Source organism: Uloborus diversus, chromosome 7 (assembly GCF_026930045.1).
Source record: "Uloborus diversus isolate 005 chromosome 7, Udiv.v.3.1, whole genome shotgun sequence".
Taxonomy (NCBI): domain Eukaryota; kingdom Metazoa; phylum Arthropoda; class Arachnida; order Araneae; family Uloboridae; genus Uloborus; species Uloborus diversus.
The window spans coordinates 10,844,255-10,860,564 of NC_072737.1; the positions used below are offsets into that span (position 1 = coordinate 10,844,255).

The following is a 16,310-nucleotide window of genomic DNA, read 5'->3' on the forward strand; positions in this document are numbered from 1 at the left end:
AAAAAAGATTGATGCATAAATCTAACATGGCTTCTTTTTTATACTTTTTTTTTTTCAATCAGTGCAAGACTTCATTAAAACACTGTATGCATACAACTAGGAAAAAAAGAAATTTCATAAAAGGATCATTTACTTAAAAATGCACAAAGGCAGCAATATACCATACAAAGCAGATAGTGAAGGTCATTCCATGTCAAATCAACCAAAAAAAAATTATTTTCAAATTTACCATCTCAGATTTTCATGAAAATTTCAGGGATTATACTGTTTGACATTCTAGATTCAGATCTATTTTTAAAAAAAATCTATCTTTTTTGGTTAATGAGTTATTAATTTTTTAAATGTGTAAAAACTCACGTTTTTTTTACTCATCTGTTGTGCTTAAAAATGCTACAATTTTAGTTCTATGGGGTCAATACAGTTGGTTAACAGCTCATTTTAAAGAGAATTGCATGAGCTTTAATTTGACATGCAACTTGCATGTGACAATTGCAACTCTTGAATTTTTAATATATTTTTAAATTTTTAAAATTTAAAATTTAAATTTTTTTACAGTTAGTGTCTTTTAAAAATTTTGAAAAAAAAATATATTTTTTAATATGTTTTAATAAATACATCCTAAAAATTTCAGAGTAGGGACATGATGGGATCAGCAGTTATAGCAAATAATGCAATGGTGCTACTTAGCATTTTTGTTTAAAAATTAAAAAAACAATAAATAAATAAAAAATACTTTTTTAAATGCACAAAACTATTTTTAACAATTTAAATTTATTTCAAAATATACATGTTTTAGTTTTTTTTAATAATATTATAAACATTTTGTAGTAAAACTATAAATAGTTCAATTAATTAAAAAACCTTTAAATTTCAAAAAAATCTAAAATTTTGGTTATCTTTTATTCCTTTGAAGTTCAGTAAACAGGACTTAATGCGTCACACACCTGTTTGAACATGTCAGGGAGTGTTTCAACACGTGTATAAACAAGCTGCTGCATGATCTGCCTGTTCTTTAAATGGTTTTAATGCATTTCATTTTCAATTTTTAATTATATTTTAATTTATATCATAATTTTGAAATAAAATGTTGCCAAATTAGAAATTGCTTAGTTAAAAATAAAATTAAAAAATAATTTTAAAGAAAATTTAAAATAAAAGTAGTTTTAAAAAGTAAGAGATTAAATTTAAAAATATGATTTTAAAAAAGTAAAAGAAAATAATCTAAAAAAATGTCTAATAAAAAAACATGTATATATTTTTTTTACAAAAAAAGTGTCATTGCATTATTTGCTATAACTGCTGATCCCATCATGTCCCCACTCAGAAATTTTTAGGATGTATTTATTAAAACATATTAAAAAACATATATTTTTTTCAAAATTTTTAAAGAACACTAACTTTAAAAAAATTTAAATTTTAAAATTTTAAAAAAAATATTAAAAATTTAAGAGAAATATGCAAGTTGCATGTCAAATTAAAGCTCATGCAATTCTTTTTAAAATGAGCTGTTAACCAACTGTATTGACCCCATAGAACTAAAATTGTAGCATTTTTAAGCACAACAGATGAGTAAAAAACGTGAGTTTTTACACATTAAAAAAATTAATAACTTATTAACCAAAAAAGATAGAATTTTTTAAAAAGTAGATCTGAATTTAGAATGTCAAACAGTATAATCCCTGAAAGTTTCATGAAAATCTGAGATGGTCATTTTGAGTGATTGGTTGATTTGACATGGAATGACTCTGAAATGAAATGGAACATTTCATCATCAAATTAAAACGCAGAAAGAAATTTAAAATTCAACTATTCTGAAAGTTTGAATAAGACAGGTTAATTGATGAGCTCTGTCTCATTCAAATTTCAGACCTTTTGTCGATTTCAAAATTTAATGTATGTTCCATGTGACTTGATATATACAGTCAAACCTCTATGTATACCCCCCCCCCCAGTCAAAATTTTCTATGCATCAAACCATTTAATAACAAAGTGTGAGAGATGATTGAAACAACACCATACCTGCCAACCTCCTTCTCTAAGAATGCAAAATAATTACCAAAAAGTTACAGGACATTTTATGAGACATTATTTTATAAAAATTGAAGTAAACTACTAGTTTAATTTTTTGTATTTACTTCCATAACATCATCATCAAAGACAATTTAAAAACACAATTCAAATAAACATACTAAATGAATATTATTGAAAATAATATTTTCCAGATGAAAGTTCAAAAACAAATTTTGATTACATGGATGAGACATTGCAAAAATTCAGTTAAGTAAAAGCCTTCAACAAGTCAGTTATTTCAATTAACAGAATTTTATGCCAATTATTCCCAGAAGGGTGGGAGGAGAGAGATTTTGAAAACAAGCAAAACAATCACAGAACACAGTCAATCAGAGAAACTTTGGGAGAAACAGAGTAATTGGCAGCTATGATAGATAGATAAACATTTTTGAATCAAACTGCTTAGTTAATTTAATAAATTGTGAATAAAATCAGATTCAATGGAAATGAGTCTTACCATTCTTGGAGGACTTGGATCACAATGTCAATGTCTGCAGGCCTTATGTCCCTACCCAAAGTGTAGTCCACTTCTAGCCTGTTATTTTTTTGGTCCAATTTACCTCTAACAATGTCTGCATAGATCACATCAATTATTAGATCTTCTAATTCACGAAGATTTTTCATATCAAGCTCTTTTAGAAGTTTAGAATAAGGTATGCACTGAAAGAGTAATAAATAAATAAATATTAATGCTTAGTTCCCAGAAATGCACAACAGAGTAACTGAACATAAAATATGGAAAAGTATACAAAAACCTTTAAAAATAAATTTTCCTTCTAAATTTTGAGTCAACCCATGATTGTACAAGTCATTGAAAAAAAAAAATAAGAATGATTCAAACTATTTGCTATGATTAAAAATACATAAAACTATCACAAAGAGATAATTAACTTAAAGTTGATAACACTAGCCTGCAAATTTAAACTTTTTATTTGTTGCCTAAAATAATAAAAGTGTTTTTCATGACGTTGATGCATTGAATCAGAATTTTCAATCAGTTTACTCCTACCATGTCAGATTTTCTTGCAAAATCATTTTACATGTATTGTATAATTATACAAAATTTCCTCAAAAGCATAAAAGATTTTTTTTTTTTTAAAGGAGAAACGATATTTAATGCGCATAACTTGCTGAATTTAGCTACATTACTCTTTGGACCAAAAAAAAAAGGTAGTAAATTTAATTCAATGCAAAAGAAAAAGCATATTTTCAATAATTTGTTTTGGCAACATAGTAAATAAATATTTTTTTCTCTAATTATATTAAAGTAACATTTGAAGAATACTCTGAAATATTTCTTAATTTTTAAGAAGAAATTAGCATTTTACAAAGACTCTCTGTGGGCATCTCAAGACAGGAAGAAAGCTTCCTCACAACGTCTCTCATAACTAATCGCTGGATCATCTGAAATAAGAAAACTCAAATGATCTTACTGGTTTCTGTAGGTGCTTGCAATTTTAACGTACAACCTTTGTAAATTGAAAAGGCATATTTATATCTTAATCACAACAAATAAAATTGCAAAAGCAAAAAAAAAAAAAAAAGACTATTTAACAAAAATTTTAACAATATGAGAAAGATTAGGTGTTGGAAAAAAAAACCGTACAACTGCAGAAAGGCAAGAAAACGAATGACGAAATGCTGCCGAAAAAAACCTCCTGCTAACCTTTTCAGAAAATGGAACAAAGTCTTTCTATGGCAGTAGACGAGCTCAGCCATTACGGCAGGAGCTTTTCTTATGAAAGACAGACAGTACTAGGTTCAAAAATCCAGGTTCATTGTCAGAATACTGGTTTCAATGAGAAATCGGATTTCTAAGTACAGTGAAAAATTGAAAATCATTTGAAGAAAATAAACATGACATTCTCTATGCCAATAACATCATTTTATTTTATTTTTGGATTACCGATTGCTCAGTGATGAGTTATAAGAGGCAGTTATGATTTTTTTTTTTCTTGGAGAGATACGCCTGCAGAGAGTTGGTGTCAATGACTCATTTCTTCATAAAAATTAATGACCATTTCACAAAATATTCATCAGATGACACTAATCCATGTAGTAATTTTGAAAATAAATCTCTGTAGCCAAAAAAAAAAAAAAAAAGAAAGAAAGAAAAAGAAAATATACTTGTTTGTAACAAATTAACCTTACACGAAAAGAAAACCATTTAAAAGTAAATGGTACATGATAGGAACTTTCTAGCTTTGAATTCGCTTTCAACATATTAAAAATATCTAAATATGCTAACTTCAGAAGCAAAAATTTCATTGCAGGCTAGTGTAATATGGCTGAAATTTAAAAAGATTCTTTCATCAGGTTGTCTACATTAGTCACCAAAAAATAAGATCAAAATTTAAGTCTTGATTGTATAACGTACAATCATTGTTTTTTAGTATATATTGCAAAACCTAGTCAATTTTCTTAGTTTCTTCCAGTTTTGCCAGTGCTGGCAAAAATACCATTTTGCAGGCAAAATGACCAACTTTAAGCTGTGATAATTGAATCATACTTTAAATAGGAATTGTGACTACTTACATTTGGATATATTTTTGGAATCCAACGTGTAGACCGGTTACAGAAAAAAGCACGTATTTAGGCAACAACAAAAAATATGAAATAGGGCACATTTATTAAACGAAGAAATTTAATTTAAACTACATCTTCAAGGTTCATTTCAATAAATTTAATTACTAAAGTGTTGATATTTTTCTTTGAATGAAAACATTGAAATCTTACCTTATCTTTGGTAGCTAACGACACAATAGTGAGGTGCCGTAATTTATTGATCATTGCAGGCGTTAATTCTGGGTATTGAGATTTAGTTTCTAAAAGGTAATAGATTGTATTTTAGTTGCTAAAATTATGTAGATTCTTTCAGTCACAAGAGCTGATAATAACAATAATATTTAATTAAAATGTATAGAAATGTGCAATTTAATTTTTTAAAAAATATATAGCTACAAAAATTAATGAATCTATGAGCATGAAAAGCTCATGGAGCATTCCAAGAAGAAAAATTATGTTAAATTATAACAATTGCATAGTAGCATCGTGTTAAACATTTAACATTTTCAGGAGAAATTTATACACATGGTTGGGATTAAAATGCAAAGGTGAGGCATTGCTGATAACCTAGTTTTTTTTTTTTTGTCGTCATAATAGTATGCTAGTGTTTGATCATAATTTTAAAATAAATTTTTCTTTCTATAGGATCAGACAAGGGAATTACGAGTCAAAAAACCATAACATTTTAATTTTTACTTAAGTATGAAAGATAAAATGAATTAATAAGCTAAAATAATTTAGAAAGTGTTCAAAAGATCCCTTTACCTAAAATTGCATTATTATACATTTTATTAAATTATTGAGGGACCGAGAATTACCCCGGATTCGGGCAATTATAGGTCACACATGGGGTAAATATGGGTCACCTAATTTTTTTTCAAATAATATGTGACAAAAGTAATTGAATATTCTAAATTATGGTGAAAGAGAATTTTTTAATGACACAAACTGTCATATTTAAGAAATAACACACTGTAACCGAAATAATTCCATGTTACTTTTACTAGTTGAATTAAATTGGTTTTCGCTCTTTGCTTTAAGCCAGCGGTTCCCAACCGGTGGTTCGCGAGAAGTTTTCAAGGGGTTCGCGAAAAAAATATTGTAATGGCGGAGTTTTATCATGCCTGTTTCTGATAAAGTTTCATGTTCAAGCGGTTTCAAGCAAATTTTGCTCCTTTTTTATTCATTTGGCCCCCGGACATTCTCTCTTAGCATGAAAATATTTGCATACTTTCTGAAATATTTTACATTTAAATAATTTAGTCTGTCATTGCAAAATGCAGGTTTTAGCGCTTCCATTGAGAATCCCCTGAAGCCATGAAGAAAAAGCTCTACTTATGAATACAATCTCCGCAGATGAAAGAATTTGAAAGCGTTCCGTTTCCTCAGAAGCGTTTTATTGGAAAGATTGATGAAAACATTACATGGAGCATATGCGAGCGTCTAAAATTATTTTGATGTTTAGTTTCCTTACCATTTGAGTCCGGCAAAAAGCTATCCATCATTTCTTGTGTTGAGTCAAAAATGCATATAAGTGATCACGCTGTTATTGGTTGCTATAATTTTTTACATAGACTACAATTTACTTCGAATATTATTGTCGAAAAGGGGAAATTATGGCTAGCAACTAAAAAATACCACAGGAAGTATGAAAAATTAATTGCAAAAAAAAAAAATTGTGGGTGAAAGTTTGGCAGGGTGAGGTTTACGAAGTTAAAAAAAAATCAACGGAATTTAATCAAGCAAATTAATTTGCGCTTATATGTAAATAAGGAATTTATGAAATTTGAGTAGAAAATTAATCTTGTAGTAAGTGAGCTTAAAAATATTTGTTTTGATATCAATTACCATTTGTGAAAAAAAATACAGTAAATATGTTGAAAACAGACACTTCTATTATTTTCAATATACGCATTTTACTCCGCACTTATAGCATAATTACAAGAAAATTCTTTAACAACCAAACGATTAATGTGCGTAGTATAGACTTTATCAAATAGCTAGGCTCATAGTCCTTTTCAAGAAGACAAACCTAGAGATATTTCTCATTTTACTGTAAGAAAAAAGTTCATTTAGTTAATCTGAGACAGTTTCCTGAAAGGTATTTTAAAGGTCATTTTTTTATTGACTTCTGATTTAGTGATAATATTGATGAATGTACCCTTGTGTCAGAAAAATGTCAGCCAATCTTTGAACCTTTTTGTTCGACAAAAATCCCATTTTCAAACTTTTTTCAAAGTTGTTTGAAACTCAACATAGAATAATCAATGCGTTTATTTTTTGGTGAATTTGTTTTGCATTTATTTTTTCGCGATCATTTTAAGTTCGTAGCAATATTTGTATTTCTATATTTTGCAATTATGTTTTCATTCTGTTTATAAACTATGTAACAGCATCAAACTAAAAAAGATTTCCCAAATTCTACTCTGTGTGCGCACGTTTTTTTTTTTTTATAACTTCTTACTTATTACCCAAGGGGTTCGCCAACTTCTTTCGGAGTTTAGAAGGGGTTCGTAAGAAAGGAAAAGGTTGGGAACTGCTGCTCTAAGACAACATTCCCAGGAAAAAATTTCTTCAACATTTATATGATAAATTCATCATGTTACTACTAACAACTGCAAGTTTCGTTTTTTTTTTTTCCCAATTTACTTGATTAAAATATGCAACTTGTTTTAAATAACTTCCAAACATGTCTTAAACAATTCTAAAAAAATAAGTTCATTTTGCATTTGGGGAACTGTCTAGATCAGCTTTAGGTGCTATTATTTCTTTGCAAGCAAGTTTTGTCTTTGTGACTACTGTTTTGGAGCTTTGCACTAGATTTCTCTTCTGCTTCGTTTTTTCTTGCAGTTACAAGATACACGAGTTTGATTCGTTATCACTATATAGTTTGTATTAGTTTGTCTCTTTATTTGGTTCTTGAGGGATTCATATTATTTCGTTTCTTATTTTGTCACATGATATGTGTCCTAATTGCATGCTGACATAGTTTATATTCAAGGCTGAACTTGCTTTTCAAGCCAATAGGGCATGATACTCCAGCAATAATCGTAGATGATATATCATCCAATGTTGCATTGGAGCAATAAAATTTCTCTTTGAGAGAGAGTTTGGCACAGAAAAGTATAAGTTAAGGCTCATACTGATATTATTTACACAGAAATAAAAAAGAAAAACACCTAAAATATCAGAAAATATACTGATCAAGAATTATCCTAGTAAACTGGGGTATAATTCAGTTTATTTTTAACTCTAATTTTTTTTTTAGAAAGGAGAAAAAATATATGTAGGCATGAAAAGCTTAGACTATTTGCTATTAAAAAAGCAGCACCTACAAAGTGGCTTGAAAAATATCTCTTGGTGGATCTTAAAAAAAGTTATGATTTTCCGAGACAATCTTTTAACAAGATGTTTTAAAAGAAGTGTGAAAATTCATTCCCCCCCCCCCTTATTTACTTCACTATTGCATTGTTTTTGACCTCCATATAAGAAAACTGAGTGTAGCATAAGGATGACTGCGTATAATTTAGTTTTTTTGTAAAAACATTTTGTAACAGTAAAAAGTTCGTGACCATTATTTACCCTGAAAAGAGAGTGACCCATAATTTCCCCGTGACCCTACTTGTTAGTTTGTTATGGTGGAATTGACCTTATCATATTAGTAACGAGCGCATGTGTGCATCACATGACTTCCTTTTACTCCAATTTCCCCATTATTGGCAATTTTAATGTGATTCAATTGTTTACTCTCTAAATATCATCAACAGTGACCAAATTGAAACCAAATTAAAAAAATAACTAGTATGTTGTGGCCATCACGAAACTTTCTTCTATATTTTTCTTTTTTTTTTCTGATCCCTCCCCATGCTTGATGAGGAAGCAATATTCCCAACAAAAACAAAATTTCACATGAAAAAACTTGACGACCATCCCAATGTCTGAATTATTGCAAAAGCAAAGCAAAAAGCGAAAAATGAAAAGTTATTTTAAAAGCCTTGCTTGAATTAATTACAAATATTTTATTTGTTAACAAACATAAGATGGCAACAGTTAAAAATTTTAAATCATTGAGATAATATTTCCGATCATTTCCATACAATTAAAATCACGAGAAATACGCAGACGACAATCTATTACGATTTATCTTTCTTATTGTTGCATTAATAAAGCTATTTTTATTCGCAAAAAAAAAAAAAAAATCAACACCTCTTGGAGCGATTGGCGTCAAAATTGAACCAAAGCCTGTTTACATATGGATTCACATATATTCCAAATTTCAACCAGAACGCAGCATTACTTCTTGAGATAGGGCACTCACAATGTCACAATGGAAAAAAAGAACGGGTGATTGCGCTACCCCCTTTTTAGCTGTTGACACCAAAATAAAATCAGCTCTTATACCCACTAAGGGCTACTTGCCGATAAATTTTTCTTTCATTCCGTTCATTATTTCTTGAGATACAGCTGTCACAATTGACGACAAAAAACGTTCTATAGCTCAACGCCCGTTTGAGTTATTGACACCAAAATTGAATCAGCACCTGTTCCTGTTAATGGCAACATATGGACCAAATTTTGTTTGATTCCGCCAGTTACTTCCTGAGGAATAGCAAGCACGCGTAACTCAAAAAACGTCCCATTGCTCCACCCCCCTTGGAGGAATTCGCGCCAAAAACCAATGGGCACTGTTAGAAATAGAATTTCTACAAATATATCTACACTTACTTTTGCCCAGGTAACTGAACTTCATGATAATCAACCGATGCTTGTTCGGACCAACGATCCGAGTGAATCGGAAGTGAGTGATCGGATCGGAAGGGTGACGTAACAGACTCCCGCCATTGGCTTAGCAGGGAGGCGTCTCTGCCACTTGGTGCATTCTCATTGGTTGCGTGGACGTAAGGGCATTGATGTGAATAATGATGAGGACAGACTATTTAATAGCGATCGGAGCTGAGATTCGCTCTCTCTTTTTTAAGACTCGTTCGGTGATGTCTGTCCTGTAAAAGGTAGCTAGGGTAGAGCTCGTATTGTTCGGCGGATTGCCGACTGTGCTTGGCTGATCTTAGTAATAGATTAGTGAGCCGTATTAGGATGAGCTTAACTTGCTAGTCATATTTAATTAATCTTTTTTACCTTTGGCTTCAGTTATGTTTATACAATTATATTTACCTTTTTCCACGTGTTAATAAATTTTAGTTATTTTTAAAGAAGTCTCTTCATCAGTTATTCACAGAAAGTAGATGAAATGTTAGTTCTTTCACTAACTCTGCAAGAAGTATTACAGTTAACAGGTGGTATCATTCATCAATGGTATCAAGATGGTTATGGGCTATTCCTGCCATAACTGACATTTCACGCGCAAATTTTTTTTCAAAACCTTGCTTTCTGTGAGAAATTGAGAGACTGTTGGTGAAGGAGGGGCCGAAGATTTTTGGAATTATATTTTTAGAGAATGGCGTGCTCTAGCATAATGATAGAGAAATTGAAGGATGACAACTACTCTTCTTGGTGCAGTGATATGAAGTTTGTTCTCATCGACCGGAATCTATGGAATATCGTCACTGGAAAAGAGACCAAGCCCGAAATTAGCACGGATAGAGGGGTTACCGCGAAAGACGTCGCAAATTTCGAAGCTAGGAGACAATCTGCTGTTGCCGTGATATATCTACACGTCGGAGATGAATTCAGGAAAATTATTGAGAATACCGAAGATCCCCACGAAGCGTGGAACCAATTGAGGGAAAACTACTTTCCAGACAACAGAAGTATCAAGATGAAGCTCTTTTCGGAGTTAACCTCATCTAGAATGGAAGAAAACGAGAAAATCAACGTATTCGCAGCCAGATTGAGGAGAATTTACGATCGTATGAAGGAGTTCAAGACCCCATTTTCGGAGGAATTTTTGTCATTCCAACTGCTCCGGTACCTCCCATCCTGTTTCGACGGAATTGTCCAGAGTATACTGCGGAGAAGTGATGAAGATTTCATTTTTTCAAAGATTGTGTCCGACCTGGTAGCTGAGGAAAATCGTCTATCTTTGAGAAATGATGATTTTGACATTCAAGCCAAGACAACTTTCGCAGTGAACAAGGACTACAACAAAAGCGTAACGTGTTTCCGTTGTCGAAAGACTGGTCATATCAAGAGGTATTGTCCTGAAGCAAAGAGTCGTCCCTTAAGTCCAAGGAGAGGTCGTTCGAGATGGAAAAGGCGCGGTTCTCAACGGCGAAGTGATGACCACCACCGTTCTCCATCGGCTGATTTTTGTGAGTATGAAGATTTCTTTTTAAGTGAGGCAAACTGTCTAATGGATAGATCCAGTTCATATATCTTTGATTGTGCCGCCACCCACCACTTCTCAAAGGACAGAGACATTTTTCAGAACTTTGTAGAATTAAGTAACAAAGAAATGGCTGTAGCCATTGAAGGTAAAACATTCCCGATTGAGGGAAAGGGGGATATTTATTTAAGATTTGGTAAAAGAAAAATTGTTTTAAAAGATGTACTTTACTCCTCCAAATTGAGACGAAATTTAATTTCGGGATCTAAATTTGATAAAGGTGGGGCAAAATTTGAAGCTAAAAATGGTATTTTGACGGTATCAGACCAGAAAGGTGTTATTTTTAAAGCATTTTTAAATAATGGTATATATTATGTAAAACCCCAAAATGTTGATAAATGTTTTCAAAAGTCTAGTCATGATAACGTAAATTTGAAGGATAAACAAAACTCTAGTCATTTTTCTCGTAATATCGTTAATGTTGAATCTTCAAATGTTGAATCCTTAGAAATTTGGCATAAAAGATTAGCCCACGTAAATGCTGATTGTATAAAGAAAACCAGCAACTTAGAAAGTGTACGGGGTTTGCCGAAATTCAAAGGGGGGAAATTTAATTGTGAAGATTGTAAATTGGGAAAATTTAAGAGGGTATCCTTCAAACCCATTAATAAAGTTAAATCTGAAAAACCTCTTGATTTAATTTATTCTGATGTTTGGGGACCATATCCCGTAAAAGGAAGAAATGGGGAGAGATACTTCGTGTCAGTCATTGATGACTATTCCAAACGAGTTTCGCTGTATCCGATCAGAGAAAAGAGGCAAGTAACTGGTATCCTTATTCAGCATATCAGGAGGGCTGAAAGATTTTTAGGAAGTAAAGTGAAAGCTATAAGAACTGATAACGGAGGGGAATATGTCAATAATGAATTTCAACAGTTTTGTAAGAATTCTGGTATTTCTCACGAATTAACAAACTCTTTTTGTCCAGAACAGAACGGTGTCAGTGAAGTATTTAACAGGGTAGTTGCTAATGGGGCCACTGTATTGCTTGAGGAAAGCGGTCTAGATAAAAAGTTTTGGCCAGATGCAATGTTGCACTTCGTTTACACCTGGAACAGAGTTTGCCATTCGGGTCAAAGAAAAACACCATTTGAGCTTTATGGGAGAAATATTCCTTCAGTAAAACACCTTAAACCATTCGGCATCGTGTCTTACGTCGGAATTCCGAAGCAGAAACGTAATAAACTAGACTTAAAAGCTAGAAAAGGTGTTCTCATCGGATATGCCTTTAAAACGAAGGGTTATCGTGTTTATTTCCCAGAAACTGATAAGGTTGTAGAAAGCATTAATATTTCCTTTAATGAGAATTTATTCTATAAAAATGAATTTAAAAGTAATCGCAGTGGAGCGGTGATGGGCCATTGTCATTTTGACGATAAATCTAATTTTTCTTCAGACGACGAAAGTTCCGTGTACGAAGATGCGAGCCAATCCCAGAACGTAGAAAATTCTACGGGTTCAGATCGCGAAATCGACACTACGTCGGAAGATGAAAGTTCCATTGATGAAGAAGTTAGACCCCTAAAAGAAACAACTTGGTTTAGAAAAATAGCACCGCGGAAAGATGGATCGCGAACGGATGTGTATTATTACGAAAAAAATAGTTCGAAACGGTTAAGATCCATTCATGATATCAGAAAGTATTGTAACAGAAATGCTATAGTTTTTGAACCGCATATTTTTAATTTCCAAGGTAAAAATACGTATGAAGGGGAAGTTAATGGTCAATCCACGAGCGCGAATTTTTCTCAATTATGACTAGATGAAGAAGAGATAATTATTCCAAATACTTACAAACAATTTTTAAAGTCAAAACAGAGGGAAAACTGGGAAAATTCCATGAAGGAAGAAATGAAAGTTTTTCGGGAAAGAAAGGTATGGACTTTGACACCACTTCCAGAAAACGCGAATGTAATAGGATGTAGATGGGTATATACTGTTAAACGAAACGAACAGGGCCAAATCGTAAGGTGGAAATCAAGATTGTGTGCACAAGGTCACAAACAAGTTCAATTTGATTCGTACGATTTAACATTCAGCCCAGTTGTATCATTTAGTGTAATCCGTTTCTTTTTCGCATTTCTTGTAATTTTTCAAAAGTGGGAAAATATCCAGTGCGATGTAAAATGTGCATACCTTTATGCTCCCTTAAAAGAAGATGTGTTTATGCAACAACCTCCCGGTTTTGTTGAAAAAGGGAAGGAAAACTATGTGTGTAAACTTCAAAAGGCAATTTACGGACTTCATCAAAGTGGTCGAAATTGGTATTATGAAATCGACAGCGTTTTAGCAAATATAGGTTTTAACAAATTTCAAAGGTGTAATTGTGTTTATATTTTTCAATCCAAAGTAATACTTTTATTATATGTTGATGATATTGTGTTATTCGGGAAAAATAGTAAAAATATTGAATTTGTTTTAAACTTGTTGAATAAACATTTTGACCTTAAAATTTTGGGCAAAACCAAGACACTACTTGGTGTAAATTTTGAAGAATATGAAAATGAAATTAAAATGCATCAAACAAATTATATTACAGAAATTTGTGACCGTTTTAGGCATTTTAACTTTCCAATTTCTTCATTACCTATAAGTAAAGGTATAGTTTATTCCAATTCAAATTGTCCTCAATCAGAAAGTGAAAAACTTGAAATGTCTAAAATTCCTTATAGAAATTTGTTAGGTTGTCTCGCATTTATTGCAAACCGGACCAGACCGGATATTTGCTACGCCGTAAACATATTCAGTCAATTTCAGTCAAATCCTGGAATGTTTCATTGGGGAGGATTACTTAAATTATTAGGTTACGTGTCTCACACTAAAGATTTCAAACTCAGTCTAAAATGTAACAAATTACAAATCGTGGGATTTAGCGATGCTGATTTCGCCAGTAACAAAGATGATAGAACTTCCTTAGGGGGACAAATAATTTCACTTGATAATGCTCCGATTTCTTGGCGTACGTTCAAAGAAAAAGGCATATGCTTGTCAACCATGGAATCAGAATTCGTTGCACTTACGGAAGCAGCAAAAGAATTGCTATGGTTTGACAGAATTTTAGATGAGTGCATTAACTTTGGAATTACCAATAGCCAGAAAGTAAAATCAATATTGTATGCGGATAATCAGGCCACGATAGATTTCTGTAAATCCCCAATTGAAAATTATAGAACGAAGCACATCGATGTTAAATTATTTTTTGTGAGGGACTTAATTTATCAAGAAATTTTCTGCATTAATTTTGTAAGAAGTAAAGAAAACCAAGCTGATGTATTTACAAAACCACTTTCTGGAACTGAACTTGTAAAATTTTGTGAAACAGTTTTTCATTAATCACTTTTGCTAACGATGAATATTCAATTTTAAAGATGTAATTTCGACATTGTATCAGGAAATTTTATGTATTTGGAAATACTTTTCTGTATTGTGTAATTTTCTCAAAAATGAAATATTCGCGAAATTTTATTATACAATCGAATTTAAATGAGAAATTTTAGGGTGTTGAATTTTCATGTTAGAATTTTTTTTGCAAATTACAGCTCTAATATACACTGTAGTAATTAGCTAAAAATTTAATATGTACACTTTTTTTTGCATACTTTATTACGAATGTGTTTATACTTGTGTCTTTGCAAATGTTTTTTTTTCTTCTCGAGTTTTAGATTAAATTCTGGATTGTAATTTGCGATTGGATGCATGTATTTTCGTCCTGATGGAATGTGTTATATCGCCGAACGATGTTTTGTATTATGCTTAATTATTGTTATATTTTTACTTTTCTATAAAGTTATAGAATGGATTTGTGAAACTCGAAGCCAAAGATGTTTTTTTTGAAAAAAAAATTTTATTAGCTGTTTCTTGTAAGATGTAGAGAGGAGGGGCATTGTTAGAAATAGAATTTCTACAAATATATCTACACTTACTTTTGCCCAGGTAACTGAACTTCATGATAATCAACCGATGCTTGTTCGGACCAACGATCCGAGTGAATCGGAAGTGAGTGATCGGATCGGAAGGGTGACGTAACAGACTCCCGCCATTGGCTTAGCAGGGAGGCGTCTCTGCCACTTGGTGCATTCTCATTGGTTGCGTGGACGTAAGGGCATTGATGTGAATAATGATGAGGACAGACTATTTAATAGCGATCGGAGCTGAGATTCGCTCTCTCTTTTTTAAGACTCGTTCGGTGATGTCTGTCCTGTAAAAGGTAGCTAGGGTAGAGCTCGTATTGTTCGGCGGATTGCCGACTGTGCTTGGCTGATCTTAGTAATAGATTAGTGAGCCGTATTAGGATGAGCTTAACTTGCTAGTCATATTTAATTAATCTTTTTTACCTTTGGCTTCAGTTATGTTTATACAATTATATTTACCTTTTTCCACGTGTTAATAAATTTTAGTTATTTTTAAAGAAGTCTCTTCATCAGTTATTCACAGAAAGTAGATGAAATGTTAGTTCTTTCACTAACTCTGCAAGAAGTATTACAGTTAACAGGTGGTATCATTCATCAATGGTATCAGGCACAAGTTCACATAGCGGCACATATATTTCGTTCGATTTCATGCGGTAGTTTTTGCTGTAGAGCGGTCACAAAAAACTGGTCACACACAGACGTGACACACACACACACACACATACACACATACACACACACATACACACAGACAGACAGACATTTTCCAAAAATAGTCGAAATGGACTCAGCACACCTCAAAACGTTCGAATCCGTCAAAATTCGAAATTCGAAAATTTGCACGAATCCAATACTTTCTTCTATATATTAGATATAGAAGAAAGTAAAAAAGAATCTCCAAATCTGTCGCCAAGTTGGCGACCAAAAGACTGGCGATATATCGCTAAGTGTCCAACAAATTATAACACCACTTGAGTTTACATCGAAATTAACAATGATTTCCCCACAAAAAGGGGCAAAAGACCCCCCTAGTAACATCTGAATGCAACCAAAAGGGAAGGTGCACAACTAGGCCCCACTGGGAGTCTACGTACCAAATTTCAACTTTCTAGGACATACCGTTTTCGAGTTATGCGAGATACATACACACATACATATACGGACGTCACGAGAAAATTCGCTGTAATTAACTTGGGGGTCATTTAAATGGATATTTCGGGTGTCTGTAGGTTCCTAGGCCCTATCCACGTGTGGTCGGGGCGAAAAAAGAACGCAACATTAATTCGGGGGTGAGAAAAATGAAAATTAAGGCCGATTTTGGAGTGAAAATTTTTTTGCGAATACAAGACTTCCTTTTTTTGTAAAAGGAAGTAAAAGTGGGAAACACGACACTTTTTAGTTTCGACTTTCGTACAAAGCAA

General features: G+C 32.2%; 1 protein-coding gene across 4 annotated transcripts in view; it reads right to left on the reverse strand.

Annotated features, from left to right (window-relative positions):
- Window positions 1-16,310, reverse strand: part of LOC129225955 (COP9 signalosome complex subunit 7b-like) — a 62,698-nt gene that overhangs the window by 33,071 nt on the left and 13,317 nt on the right. For all 4 annotated transcript variants that reach the window (XM_054860511.1, XM_054860509.1, XM_054860508.1 and 1 more), the window contains exons 4-5: window positions 4,807-4,895; window positions 2,528-2,730 (exon numbers count right to left, since the gene is read on the reverse strand). In XM_054860511.1, coding sequence (XP_054716486.1) covers window positions 2,528-2,730; window positions 4,807-4,895 — 292 coding nt within the window. The remainder of the gene's footprint in view (window positions 1-2,527; window positions 2,731-4,806; window positions 4,896-16,310) is intronic.